Source organism: Cinclus cinclus, chromosome 13 (assembly GCF_963662255.1).
Source record: "Cinclus cinclus chromosome 13, bCinCin1.1, whole genome shotgun sequence".
NCBI classification, from domain to species: Eukaryota; Metazoa; Chordata; class Aves; order Passeriformes; family Cinclidae; genus Cinclus; species Cinclus cinclus.
Window position 1 is genome coordinate 3096207 of NC_085058.1, and position 14635 is coordinate 3110841.

A 14635-nucleotide genomic window follows, 5' to 3' on the forward strand; every position below is an offset into this window, starting at 1 on the left:
GTGCTTTGCGTGCGAGTGAGATTTTTCAAGGTGAACCGCCGGTTTCCCTTTAGATTAGCGTTCGCCCCTTCCCACACAACCCCCGGTGCCTTCACGAGCAAACCTGCCCCCATCAGCCACACCTCCGGGCGGAGCGGGGAACGCCCGCATCCGAGAGAAAAAGGAACATTCTCGCTCTTATTTATTTACTTCGTCATGTTTACGACGGTGCTGTCGATAAGCTGGCGGCGGCCCGGCGGCCGTGGCCGCTGAGGCGGGGCGGGCCCGGTGCCCGGCGCTGCCCGGTGCCCGCAGCGCGGTGCCCGCAGCGCCCGGGGCGCGGTGCCCGCGGCGGAGCTCCGCGGCTGCCGGGCGTTGCCCCTTTAAGAAGCCCGGGTGCTGTCTCAGGTAGGCAGAGCTTGTGCGATGTAGTCGCTCCTATGGCAACCCAGTAGAATGGGATGGCTTCATGAATATTCCCAGGAGCAGGGGCTGCGTGAGGAGTAAGTGATGACAGTGATGTAAGCAAACAGTGGCCGCTGCAGGTTGCAGTTCATTGTGTTATTGGCCGGCAGGTTGAGGAGTTTGAGGCTTGAGCTTCGCTTTCCGGATGATGTCTGCCCGCCGGGATCCACGGCACATTTGCATCTCGAAGCCAACATGGCAAGGCGGCTGCTGCCGCCGCTGCCGCCCTCCCTCGCCTTCCAGCCAGAAGTGTGTGGCTCTCCTCTAGACTTCTTTGCCAGTGCTCAGCATCTGAGCAGGCAGGGATTGCAGTAACACTCACCAAGGGGAGACAAGCAGCAAGTAGCCAAATCGGGACAACGGAGGAGAAGGGGGAGCTTTTTGTGCCTTCCCTCTTTTTTCTTTTTTTTTTTCTTTCTTTTTTTTTTTTTTTTTTTTTCCCCCCCCCCCTCCTTCCCTTCTGGATGCAGAGCCTGTGTTTTGATGCAGAGCCTGTGGATGCCACAGCCTGGTAAGGAGATGACACGCCAGTCTCTGGTCCCCCGTGCCCCGTGAGCCGGGGGCAGGGGCCTGGGGGCAGTGCCGGTTCCCCTCGCTGGGCAGAGCGCGGGGGTCTCTCCCTGTCCCCGAGCAGCAGCAGCAGCAGCGGCGGCCATGGACAAGCTGCCCCCCTCCATGCGCAAGAGGCTCTACAGCCTGCCCCAGCAGATCGGACCCAAGGCGTCGATCATGGACGAGGAGGATGACGGCGACAAGGACACCCGCAGGAAAAGCATCAGGCTCAAGCCACTGCCTTCGCCCTCTGCTGGGAGCACCCGGGCCCTCGGGGGGGACCCCGGCCGAGGCGGGGACCCCGGGCTGCTGGAGACGGAGGCCGGCGGCAAGGGCTCCAAGACCAGCACGAACGGGGACTGCCGCCGCTTCAGAGGGAGCCTGTCCTCGCTCACCAGCAGGCACCTCCACGACGCGGCCGAGGAGAAGCGGCTCATCGGCGGCGAGGGGGAGCCGGCCTCTCCCGGCGAGGAGAAGAGCCCCCCCGGCAGCGGGGAGCTGGAGCAGGGGCTGCCCGTGCCCCCACCGCCCGCCTCGCCCCCGGAGCCCCAGCAGCCGCCCCCCCGAGCCTGCTCCTCGACCTCCATCAAAGTGGAGGGAGGTGGAGGGTGCGACCAGATCACCCCAGATGAGGAGCAGAGGCTTGGCCAGGCCGGTTTCATGCAGAGGCAGTTCGGGGCCATGCTCCAACCGGGGGTCAACAAATTCTCCTTGAGGATGTTTGGCAGCCAGAAGGCCGTGGAGAGGGAGCAGGAAAGAGTTAAGTCTGCCGGGTTCTGGATCATCCATCCCTACAGTGACTTCAGGTACAATCCCCCCCTTTCCTGGCCCACTCCAAAGTAGCTGGCCTGCCCCTTCCCATGCCCCTTCCCATGCACAGGGCACCCACCCCAACAGAACTTTCCTGGGTCGTTTCCTAGCCAGAGGAGCTGGAGGGACACGGCCAAGATCTGCTCCACTCAAACAAGCTGCAGGTTTCATTTACATTCCACCTTAATTTTAGTGTCCCCACGTTACTGATAGTTTAAAATATTTTTTAAACCAATTATCTTTGGCTTTTTATAATGGAAAGGCTCTCTTTAAGTTCATTGTAAATGGGGAAAAACTGTTCCCACCTGATGCACAGCTCTAGACTAAAAGGATGGTGTCTGATCTTAACTAGTCCTGCATCTCCATGGATGCTCTGCCTGGTTGATGCTTCCCATTTTCACACCTCCCAGTCCTCTCCGTGCTCCTTCCCCAAGACTTAGGCAGAAATGTTGCTACTGTTGCTGCTGTGTAGGGTCTTACTGCAGCCTGGCTTGTCAGGAATTGGGATGTGCAGGGGATGGCAGGTTCATTAACAAGGTTCTCAACAGAGAAAGAGCCTCTTTTGCATCTGTACATCCTCATTGGCAAAATTAGTTTGGATTGGGAATAGTTAACACTGACTTTGCCAAAGTAATGGCTTGCTCTCACTCCACAGCAACATTTCTGTGGAGGTTAATAAGGTAATTAACTTGGAAACCCTGGAGTCGGTTTTGGTAAAGTCCTGCATAGCAGAGGGGCTGTGTTTGGGTATTTCTGAGCAAGGTATCGTCTGCTGCACAGGTGAACAGACCTCTGCAATATGAATGTAAAGCACTGTAATCAATAATTAATTACTGAGTGCAATCAATGGCTAAGGTTTATTGCTTCAACTTTAATTACAACGGGCTTACGTCTCACATTTAAAAGCACACAGGAGAAGAGTATTATTCAAATATATCTTTGTCACACTACATGGTTTTGTTAAATTTGTGGACTCTGCAAGGAACTGTGCATGATTCCCAAAAATACAGTTAGTGAGATAATTGCAGAAGGAGTTTTGGGGTGGATTTGGCCTCCCAAAGGCAGGAATGACAGATACCTCTTGACACCACCTATTAGGGATTTAGCAAGCAGCCCACATGCTTAGTGGATTCAGCACTGGCACTGACCAGATTCCTTGATATTTGCTTGGATTAACAAATATTATTAGAAGGCTCTGTGAGTTGGAAGACTGCACTGTCATTTAAATTCAGTGCATTCAAGTGTCCCAAGCACACAGCTGACTGAGCTTAGGAGGGTTTCCAGCAGCTACAGCATGATGTAGAGTCCTTGCAAGCACAGCCTTACCCAATCCCACACTGGAACCAGGGGAAAATTGTCTCCCAGTGAGACTGACCAAGTAATAGCTCCCAAACACTGAAATGTGAGAATGAGCAGCTTTCAAAAGAACTAAACCAGTTTCATACTCTCGGCTGTATTTGCAGTATTTGCCGTGAGTCTGTGTTTAACTGCTGTGTTTTCTCAGGTTATTGTAGCAGGGCGTGCTCTGCGTGGTGCACCCTCAGGAAATTTGGGGTTTAGTCTCTGTGTTGTATCTGGAGTTAGGCAAAAGGAGTGTTCAGCTTCCATATCCTTCTGTCTCTTCGTGGGTTTATTCCCTTCTATATGCGTGCCTGTTCTCAGCATAGAACCAGCCTGGCAAACTTCAGCAGCAGGAGCGGAGGTAACCACCTTGCCCAAGGTGAGATGGTCCCAAGAGTTTGGGATTTGAAGGTTCCTACAGAACCAGAGCTTATTCCAGAAGATGATGAGGTAGCTTTTCACTCCTGAGGCGCTTGGCTACAGGGCCACTCCTAGCCTTGTCCAAAGGAATGGAGTCTGCTGGCAAGCCCTGGCTCCCCGAGCCAGATGATGCCACAGAGCTGCTGGCACTGAGCTGTTCGTGCATGCAGAGCTCTGCGGGGGCATGGTGACTCCTGGTGTTAATAACAGACCCTGCCCTGACGGAGGAGCTGGCAATCTGTGCAGGGAAGGCACAGGGAGCTGCGTGTCCATACCTTGGGGCGCGTTCCAGGTGGGCTGGCTTTCTTCTGAGCTGGTGTAGCAGCCCAGCCCAGCAGCACGGGCTGTGTCCCTGCCATCCCCCGGGCCGGGGCAGTGGGGTGAGTGTCTGGAGCCATGTGCCGAGGCCGGGAGGAGCTGGATGCACCACTGCCTGCTCGGGGGGGGGATATTTCCAGGGAGGCTTTGTTCACCCCTGTTTCTAGGTCACCTGCAGCAGATGTGTTTGGATAGGAATGCTGCTTAGAGAATGTGCCCGGGCTTCCATGGAAAGTGGCCTGTGGACAATGGCTGCCTTGAAGGGGAAGAGTGGGAGCCCTCCCACCTTCTGTTCAGGCTTTGTGTTCCCTCTTGCCCTCTGCTAAAGCATCTCTCTTGGAAACAACTCTCGTGAGTAGGGCTAACGTTTTTTTGACCTCCGGAATGCAGCAGATTGCAGCAAGAGCAGATCTTACCAAAATATTTGCAAGAGCTGTATCTGTGCCCCAAAAGGAGGGTGTCGTGCGCTTGGGGAATTACGCGGTGCATTCCTGACTGCTCCCTGTTCCAGCCTCGGGACCTTGGAGGCTCCATTATTCTGCCCTTCGCCGGCACCAGGGCTGTGCAGCAGCGTTTGCTGGTCAAGTTTCAAGTGAAGCGAGGTTTGGAGCCCGAGCTTGGCTTGCAGTGCCTTTGGAGGAAGCTGCCTCCCCTCTGCGAGCCAGGTGCATCTCCAGGCAGCCTCTGGTGGGGCTCCAGCCCTCGTGACTGCCGGCTCTGAGCAGCTGGAGCTGGGAAGTTTGCACGGAACGCTCCAGGCCGATGCACTGCTGTGAAATGACATTGGTGCGAGTCCCCGACTCCACGGAGTCGCTGCTCCTTCGCGCTCTGCTTCCAGAGGAGTTCCTGATTTAGAATAGAACAGAGCCTTTCATCATTGTCTCATTAAATTATCATTTTAGCATCTAATAGGGCTAATTCCAGTGGCAAATCTATGACCCTCCAAGAGTAAAACAAATTAATATAGATTCAGGCTCTGTTGATCTCTGCTTTTAGTCCATTGTGAGGGGAAAAGACATCAAATGACCTTTATAAAAATCAAGCTCAGTGCCCCTGAGTACTCCTGACTAATGCAGTGGGCTGGTTCTAGAAGCACTTAAAAGGTGTCTTAGCAATTTCTAATGAAATTAAGAATCCTGGCTCACATTCTGAGGTGCAGATGTGTGTGCTGGCAGCTGGAGTTCATTTGCATCTGTGGTTGATTGCACATCAGTGCAGAGCCACATTGTATTTCCTAGATCAAGATTTATCTGTGACTTTGAAAGCTCTTCCACTGGGTAGACAGAATTTTACTGCTTAGACGAAGCATTGATTCAGTACAATTGGTTTAATAAAAAAATTCCTGACAAACAATGATCTGTCTAGTTTGTAGCTGACTGAAGCATATGGGTTGTAGCTGCTGCCCAGAATTGCTTGCAAAAAAAAAAAGTGTAGCATGCTGCTTTTAGAAAGACCTGAGAACAGATACACTATCTGAAGGCCCAAAATAGTCCCAGCAGTGGATGTAAATAGAACTGCACATTATTCACTGCCCAGTAATCTATTAACTTCCTCACAGTAAAGAGAAGCTGCTGTCTCTTTGAAAATAATGGCAAACATCCCACTCGATAGCAGACCCAACTAGAGATTTTAGAATTCTTCTTTTCACTGATTTCCATTACCTGTAATACTTGCGTGCAAACAGATCCTTTCTTTCGTTTGCTTCCTCTGCCAGCACTCCCTGGCTGCTGGGACCTTGGGGAGGTTTCTGTGGCAGCAAAAACCAGGTGCTCAGGTGTGAGGTATAAGGGGAAAGAACAAAATCACTGCTTCCCTTCACGCTGCAGTGTGCCTCAGCCTCCCTTCTCGGGGGGAATCGGTGGGATTTACTAATTACAGTCCTAAGAGCTGAACCCAGTAACACTGTGGGATGGAGCAGAAATGGGAGGGATGTGTGTTTACCTTTCCCACTCTCCTGAGCAGACCTGATGTCCAGTGCCTCTCCGAGAGCTGCTCTGGCTGTTCTCACTGGGAAGCTTTTCCCTGTGCTTTAGAAGGGTAAACAATTTGTGGAGAGTCCAGCAGTGCAGACTGACTTTGGCAGCTCTTTTGGCTGGGGGTTGCTCCCTGCTCTCAGGCAATAATGACCTTTTCTCCATCTTCTGCCCAAAGTGCTGCTCTCTGTGCTGCCCTCCCTCCATTCCTGCGAGTCCATGACTCACCCTTTGCTCCAAGTGCCTGGAGCAGGGTGCGCAGCACATGGGAATTCTGGCTCAGGGAAAAGGCAGGGAGCAGTGGCTTTGGTGGCAGGACCCGTGCCTGGCACTGGAACCCAGCGGGGAGTGCCAGCAGGCTGGGTTTGGAGGGGGCAGCTCCAGGTTTGTTTCTCTTCTCCTCTTTGTGGTGATGGTGTGTCCCTGGGGTAGCAGGGGGACACTGCACGTGGAGGTTGGAGACAGACACCGCTGCCTTTGCTGCAGAGAACTTCCTGGCCAATTCCCAGGGCACTTTGCTGGAGCAGAAGGAAGGGATCCCAACAGGAATCGTGCAGAGGATAATCCAAATTCTGCTGAACACGTGTCTCTTGTCTTCGGTGGACTTTCAGTCAGGCTGCAAAAGAACCATGGCTTTGTGACCATGAGCTAAGGGAGTGAAACTCCTGCATCTGTACTTCCCATGTCCATAGGCAAGTCAGGCTTCATGCCCCAGCTCGCTTGTCAGGAGGCAGAGGATAAATAATCCCACACCGGCCAGTCCATGCAGAAGTACAGCTTTTTGTAGGAAACATATTCACATGCCTAAGCTGGAAAACAGAAAGGCCTCAATAAAGGTAACACCTCAGTGGGTCACCACGGTAAAATATTTAGGACTAATATTACAGTATGTTCACATAGAGAAAATGAGATAAAAGATCATAAATAAATAGTAAAGCAAAGATTGATATTTAACAAAGAGCTGTGGTTATGATTTTTGCATAAACTTAAGCCAGGCACTTTTTACCAATCTCTGCCAACAGATGAAGACATTATCTCTCCCACAGAAGCTCCTCCCTCGGTACACTCAGGGATGGCTCCATCAGGAAAAACAATTTAACATTTTCTCCATCTCTTCTTGTAAGATAACATATCTTATTTATTGTATCTTATTCAGATGCTGACGTGAAAAGAAAAAAGGTTGCTTTTCCCATGGGTTTACAAAATATGCACTACGCTAACAATAAATGTTCAGTTCACTTCCTGACAGCAAGGAAATTGGAAATACCATCCCCAGTTTATAGGGAGGTGGCACAGACTGGTGGGGGTTGAGGCAAAACCATCGCTGACCTGGGTATGGTGGAACTGGGGCCCAGCTGTGCAGAGCCTCCCGCAGTATGCCCTTGGCCAGAGCTCTGCCCTGGCAGCTCTGCAGGGAATGGGCCATCCCTGGCACTCAGAAGGGCTCATGAGGACTTGTTTGAGGAGCCATGGGTGCCTTGAGAGGACTGAGCCCATTCTGCTTTGAACCATTTCTTAGGCTGGCTCTGTGAGCAGCCAGACTGGGAAATGGGCCCATCCCTCCCACCCTCTTCCCAAGCCTCTGCTGCTTGTTGGTTTGTCTGTTGTTATAGCAAAAAATAATCACTGCTGTAAACAATGACATCGTGTTCTCTCCCGTCATCATCTCAGAGTATTATTGCAGTTACGGTTTGGGATTGGGCTCCTTGCCTGACACTTCTGCAGGAGCTTTCTGGCAGAGGGGGAAGCTCCAAGGCTCTGCTCACCTGCCCTGGCCATCACACCCCATCTGCAGTTCCTTCTCTCTTCCATTGCAAACCTGCCAGGCTGGGCAAGAAATGGGCTCCTACAGAAAATCTCCTCCTGCTCACGCCTGCCCCAGGGCCTCCCTCCCACCTTGGAGGAGGCAGGAATTCTCTGGGAAGCACTGGTTTGATCCATGCCATGACTGTAACTATAACACAGCCAACCTCCTGTCTGCCATTTCCTACCCTGAGCTTTTGACTTTGCAGTCTGATTTTTAATGCAGTGTTTTGTACAGTTGTTAGGGTTTTAAAAACAACTCAGTCTCTCCCCTTGGCACAATAATATCTCTGGGTTCATTAGCAGGTGTGGAACTGTTCAAGGCTGTGCTGCACTGCCCTCTGCTCCGAATGAAGCAATGGCTGTAGCAGGGAGCTACAGCAAAGGAAAGATGCTGCACCACATTTCAGGGCTAGTCCAGACTCCAAAGGAAGCACATCCTGCCTGTTACAAACTCCCTGCTTGTTTTCTCCTTCTCACCTTCAGCACCGCTCTCTCCAACCTGTTGTCTTCCCCATCTCTCACTTGAAGTCTGTATTTCTCATCCCACCAGTGCCATCTCCATTTTCTAGGCTCCTCGTGGCAGGTGTCATGTCCAGCCAGTCCTAGATGTCAATATCCAGCTTCATTTTTATCTGATCACTGATTTCCACCTTGTTTTCAGCATTGCCTCTCCCCCTCTCCCCTTACCATGTTCCAGTGTGTTAGGTTGGCATTTACTCAGTCCAGTTCCAGTCTCTATCCTTATCCTTCAGCTTTTTCTCTGGGTGGGTCTCTCTGAATCAGTTCCTTCTCCTTCTACATATTCTTAGTTGCTATTGTCCTTCTGACTCTTCCAACAATCTCAGTTTTCTCCATCCCCTTCCTGACTTAAGAATGGATCATTTTTCCCAGTAATTTAAAACCCTTCCACATTATCCTTCTCCTTATCCTTGGACACTGCCGATGTTTAGACAAAAGCTACCCATTTTCTGTTTTTTAAACTTGAAAGATCTCAGTCCTCAGACCTAAGCATTTAACATGATGAATTTGTCTGGAAGTACAATCTCCACTGCAGGAGAATGAAACAGATCATTATTTGAAGGAAAAATGTGGTTTCTGAGGGTAAAACCCACAGAGTCGGTGTAGGACTTTGCAGCACTATTTTAAGGAGGTAAACCTGGGGTTTCAATCCAGTGTTATTCTGGTTAGGTAACTGTGCTAGTGCTTTCTGTGGCACTGAGGGTTTTTTCTGCTCTAGAGTCACTGCTGCTGCACTGAAATCCATTTATTATACAGATAAAAGAGTGATCTTTGTCTGGAGATAACGTAGTGTCATTTTAGCTTGAAACCGTTGAAATTTGTCTTTGTTTCTGATGTGTTATGAGCATCTCATTAGCAAGCCCATGAATCCCTGGGTTTGCTCTCAAAACCAACTATCTGAGCTCTCATCTCTGCCAGAGCAGAGATTTCTTCCTTTCTCTTATTTTTGAAAGCCGTGTTGGTGCCAAGGCAGTTATAGGTCAATTGAGTTATTGTTGGTTCTAATTGGCACTCTAACAAGCTATTAAATCAATTTACCTACAGATGAATGTCACTCAAAAAGCAAGGTGCCAGCTCCTTTTGAGAACTTCAAAAAGCCCATTTCCACTGCTGAGTGTGAGGGAAAGGTCAGGCTGCAGGGAAGTGGCTACTTGAGATTTGCCCCTGAAACGTTTTGTGCCATGAGCTCTGTGGCTGAACGCAGGCCAGGCTGTGAGGAGGGATAAGACCATTCCTAGAACTCGAGGCCAGGAGGAAGAATTGAGAGCATCACCAGCTCTGACAGATCTCTCGTATCCGTTGCTGGGTACAGGCATAGGCTCGTTTCCATGTGGAAGGATCCAGGTGCTGTCCTCCTCCTTCACAGGTGTGTGTCCCACATGCTTTCCTGTGGCTGTGCATGCAGGTGCAGTGTCCACAGCCATCTTTCAGGCCAGGCAGCCCCCAGCTGGTGACATCATTGCCTTCTGAATGTCTGGAGATTCACGAGGTTTCCTCGCTTTCCTCGCAGCAGAGTCAGGGTCATTATGGTGAACAGGGCTGATTTAAGTTCCCTTCTGAAACGTTGGATGACCTCTCTCCCAGCAGCACTGCAGAGCTCATCCCCACGGATCTGAGCACTCCTCGGCCGTAAACCTGTCGCTGCTGAGCCTGCAGGGCAGCACCAGGGCTCTTGCCTGAGCAGCACTGCACGTTCAGGATGCAAGCTGCAGTCCAGGACGAGCAGGGAGGAGTGCTCGGGTGCCCTCGAGTGGGCTGGGGTTCGGTGAGGCGCAGGGCAGAGCAGGACGCAGCTTGGCTCCATGCAGCTCTGCAGTGCTGACAGCACCAGCCCTGGGTCTGTCAGCAGACACAGCACTCAGGACTCCAGAAACACAGCAGAGGGAGCAGATGTGTCCTGAGCTAGCAAGGTGCTCATAGAGAGACCTTTTCCTGCCGTTTTTCCATGCTGAATGCTTTGCTAGCTGGGAAGTCCCCTTCCAAATTGGAATTATTCATTGCGTACGGTATCAAACGTGGTCACCCCGTGCCTGGTGTTAGCGCCATGCTGGAGGAAAACCAGGCTCTTATCTCCTGAGGACATGCTGCAGGCAGCAGGGGAAGACAGTGCCGTGAGAGCAAAGCAGATGAGCATCCAAGGGGGAATTCCAAGGTCAGCTTGAGGGCCCACCACTTCAGTGTTCCAGGGGCACAGCAGCTTCCCCAGTGATGAACGAGAGCTAATCTCATTTATGGTGACTCGTGCTAATTAAGGATTTAACTCGCAGCCTCTTTGGATGGAGAGGTTGTCTGTGTGTGTGCATCCATTGTTCCAGAGCTCAGAGGCAGTGGAGGAGCTGCAGGTTGCCAGCTGACTCCGGTGCAGGAGCTCTAACTCCTTGTTTTTCCTTGTCACAGCTGTGCTCAGGGTGCTTGTGAGTGCCAGGCAATCCGGAGCTGTGCGGGGAGTAACTGCTCAGCTCCAGCGGGACTGGGAGCTCAGCAACTCTGCTGGGAGTGGCTTCTGCTCCAGGTCAGAACCTGGGCACTGTTACAGTGTGATCCTCATCCCACCTGAGCACGGGGAGGGCATGGAAAACTCTGGAAAACCCGGGGAGATGCATTTGATACGCCGGGTGCGGGAAAGGAAGGTCCGGCAGTTTTGTTATCAGCGCCTGGGAGGAGATAAGAGCTGCATTCCAGAGACAGGGGGACTCCACTCCACTAATCCTTTCCTTCCCAGTGGTGTCAGGGCAAGGAGCTCGCTCAGCTCAGCACTGACATCTCTCAGCAGGGCAGGGCCTGTCGGGGGCACCGGGGGCCGGGGAACGTGCCCCGTTGTGCCCAGGTGCAGAGCCCCAGCGCAGGGACACCCCGGCTCGCTCCTGCCATGGCTGGACCAGCTCTCCCGACAGCCCAGGAGATAAGAGAAAAGATAACGATGCCTGGCTCCGTGCAGCTTTTTTAACAATAGCAAACCCACTTTCATTAAGCACAAATTCTTGATGCTTGACCTTTCCCCCTTCGCTTCAAAGTACTAATGCATGCACAAGTTACGCTTCTATTAATAACAAGGGGAATATATTTTTCCATCCCTATTTTCCTGTGAATTGTGGGGAGGGCAGGAGGAGGGACCAGTCTAGACTGCAGATGATGGTCTGTTCTCCTTGATGCCCATACAAAGCACTCGTATCGTGCTCATTTAGCTGTGGATGCACTTGGAATGACAAGCAGAGCCTAGCAGACAGAAGGACAAGCTGGAAGAGATGTCAGGCATACAGGTTGGACCTGTGAGCCATCCTGAGCTGAATTCTCCATGCCTTGATGTCTCCAGCTTTTAAAAAAGGGGTGATGGTGCTGCCAGGGGCCATGGAAGATGCTGGGGGACTCTGTAATACTTTAATGTAACAGCAGATGCCAGAGGAGGTACCAGCAAGGGTGGGGTTGGTCTCAACCAGGAAGTTCCACAAAGATTTCTTTGGGACTCTCTTTCTCTGTGTAGTGCTGCAGATTTGGTCTCACCTGTTGTCCATCTTTTATTAGGACCCCAAAAAGCAGTGGATCCATGTACTGATAGGAAATTTCGGAGTCATTGGTTCCTTTGTCTTGACAAGGGAAGAGGTTACAAATATTCTGCAGTTCCATGTATGGTGCTCTGTTGTCTGGCACATTTAGAACTAGGCTGGGAAAAGATAGGAAAAAAGGCTGCATGAAGAGGCAGGCAAGATGGATTTTACCTTTTATGTCCATAAACTAGAATTGTGTAGCCCCTGCATGGGGTTTGGACATGCTCTAAGAAGAAAATGTTCCATCTTTCCCTCACCAGTCACGTGTACTGCAGGGTGTGCTTCCCTTTTCTTTGGCAATGTGCGACTCTTGGCTTCAGTAAACACTCCCAAATACCAGGTCTGGCACAGGAGCTGCAAGGTATCTGTCCCGGCTGTGGCGTGGCAGCTCTGGAAAGCATCCCTTAGGCTGGGTGGCTTTGGATCTTTTGGATGATGTGTTGTGAGTTGGTGTGGAGCAGACACGAGTGTGCTCCATGCCAGCCTTGGTCAGGGCAATTCGCTGCGTGTGCTGTGGCTGGAACGTCCAGGCCTCTCCCACAGCTGGGAACGGAACAAAAACCTGGCTCACTGATGTGCTTCAGTCAAACTCCAGGTGTGTCCACGGCTGCTGGCTGACCCCTGAGTGCCTCTGGACAGTTTTTGGGGCTCAGTTTGTGAAAACGCAGGGAAAGTTGCGCTGTTGGGGTCTCCCCTCCTTCGTTCCCATTGTGATGGGTTCCTCTGCTGTGTCTGCAGCACAGGCACTCCTCCCCATCCCCTCCCGTCAATCCCACTGCCTGCTCTTGCCTGCAGATCCCGATGGGAAGTTGGGCCCAAGCCTTCCAAACCAAGGCCACCCCTTTTGCAGACCGAGCAGGAATTTGGGCTAACAGTGGCAGCTGTGGGTATGGCCTAGGACTCCTGCTTTCCAACAGGGGATCTGGAAGCCTCATTTGCAAGTAAATTCACACAGCCAAATCTGCACTGCAGACAAAAAAAGATTTGCCTTGACATCATCTGCCCTGCTCTGGCGCTCCGCAGTCAGTCAGGAGAGCAGAGCACAGCTCCAGCCTCTCCAGCTCAGCAGAATTAAGGCTAAGCTTCATCATGAGCTCATGCAAGCTGTTCCCACCCCAAATAATTGGCTGCTGCATGCTTTGTGTCTGTCTAGCCATTGCTGCATGTGGGTGGGTGTTGTGTGTGTGTGTGTGTGTGTGTGTGAGTGAGTCTGCTGTAGAAATTAATGCGTAACATTGGGGGTGCAGCTAATAATAAAGTGCCTTGGGAATACTGGGGCTGGGAGCAGTGTAAGCCAGATCTGAGCCCCTCAGACACCTGCACACAGATTGCTCTGCCTGCTACCACAGCATGGGCATTCTCACTTCCAGACCACCACCACCTCTTTTTTGCTCTTGCTCCCACCCTGAACCCCCTCAGAAGTTTTTCCAGACCTGTGTTTCCCATAGCTGAGATGTAAGAGCAGGACTAAAAGCAGATTAAGTTCTCCAAAGCTCAGTTCCCCTATCAGCACAACCCTCTTCGCAGGTGAAGAGGAAATGCCAGAGGTGCTGGTGTGTCCATGGGGATGGGAGACAATGTGATCCATGAGCGTGGCTGTGGAGACTCTGCTGGATGAAGTCAGGGATGAAATCCCTTTGGGACTTGGCAACTGTTCTGGGCTATTGCCTTCCCAGGGCTGAGATGTTCTCAACCACTTCCTCCAGTGCAGTCATCACACACACTCTCTCAGGAATGGCAGGCCAGCAGCATTTCTGCCCAGTCTCCCAGATAAGAGGTGCAAAGACCTAAAAGAGCTCAACAAGGTGCGAGGAGTTCAGCCCTCCCGTTTCCTCAGCCTGGCCCAAAGCTTCCAGCCTTGCCTTCTCTCCACACCCTCATGCCCAATATTTTTTTTGGGGAAAGGACACCTCTTTGAAGTTAGGACAGGTCCGTGGAAACTGATGGGTACCCCAAACTGGGATCCTAGGATCTGCAGCCCAGTTAGGGAAAAAGAATAGGGTTGGATATGGTTCAGAGAGGAGCATGGCTTTCCTACAGCTGGGCACAAGACTCCTCTCCCTCCGGTGGAGAATTCTTCGCAAGCGTCTTGAAAAATTTGCTTTTCCTAGGCAAAGTATGGCCTCGGCTTGCTCAGGGAGAGGAAGGGAGGGTATTCCAATAAAACAGTTTTGTAGCAATATAAACTACCCAGATCATAAAAGCCCATGGCTTGGGCAGAGCAGCTCATGACCTCTGTGGGCAGGCAGGTGACACTCGGAGTAAGGGTAGTGCAGCTCAGATACTCCAGCTGTGCTCAGCCCCTGCCCTGGAGCTGCTGTGGTTCTGCTGCCTTTCCCTCAGCTCAGCCTCGCTGCAGAGGGACAGATCATTCCTCCACACAGTGGGGCTCTTGTGGATGCAGGAGGGTTGATCATCATTCCTGTGAGATGAGGGTCATTAGTAGACACGTGGAGCCAAATTCCCGGGTGAGAATGGCCCTGAGAATGAGTTTCCCTCCTTGGAGGCACCTCAGGCTGTGTGTCCTGTACAGGAAGCCCAAATTACATCCGGGCCCTGTGCTGGCACTGGGTGGGACCTGCTGGTGCTGCACTGCTGTCACTGATCCCAGATTCCACTCCCAGCTTGGTGTTTGTGCAGTTGCTCTTCAAGGCAGGATTCAGGCAGCCTGCGGCTCCCTTGCTACAGTGGAAGTGGCTCAGAGCCCTGAATTTTCTCCTCTTTGCTCACAAAACAGTTATTTCTGATTCAAGGATGCTGTTCCTGAAGGAGATCCCTAATTTACCATCTGAATATCTGATGAGCTAATCTGGGTTTGGATACACTTGAGAGCAGAGTTGATCTGCCCCCTGCTTTCCTTGGCCTCCATTCAAAGACCCTCTGCTCTTCCCCACTGGAGTCACTGCA

The 14635-nt window shown here is 51.7% G+C and overlaps 1 protein-coding gene across 1 annotated transcript in view; it reads left to right on the forward strand.

Moving 5' to 3' along the window:
• Positions 1-463: 463 nt before the first annotated feature.
• Positions 464-14635, forward strand: part of HCN4 (hyperpolarization activated cyclic nucleotide gated potassium channel 4) — a 93166-nt gene continuing 78994 nt past the window's right edge. The window contains exon 1 of the mRNA XM_062501301.1: positions 464-1802. Within this exon, the coding sequence (XP_062357285.1) occupies positions 1099-1802 (704 nt within the window). The 5' untranslated portion in view covers positions 464-1098. The remainder of the gene's footprint in view (positions 1803-14635) is intronic.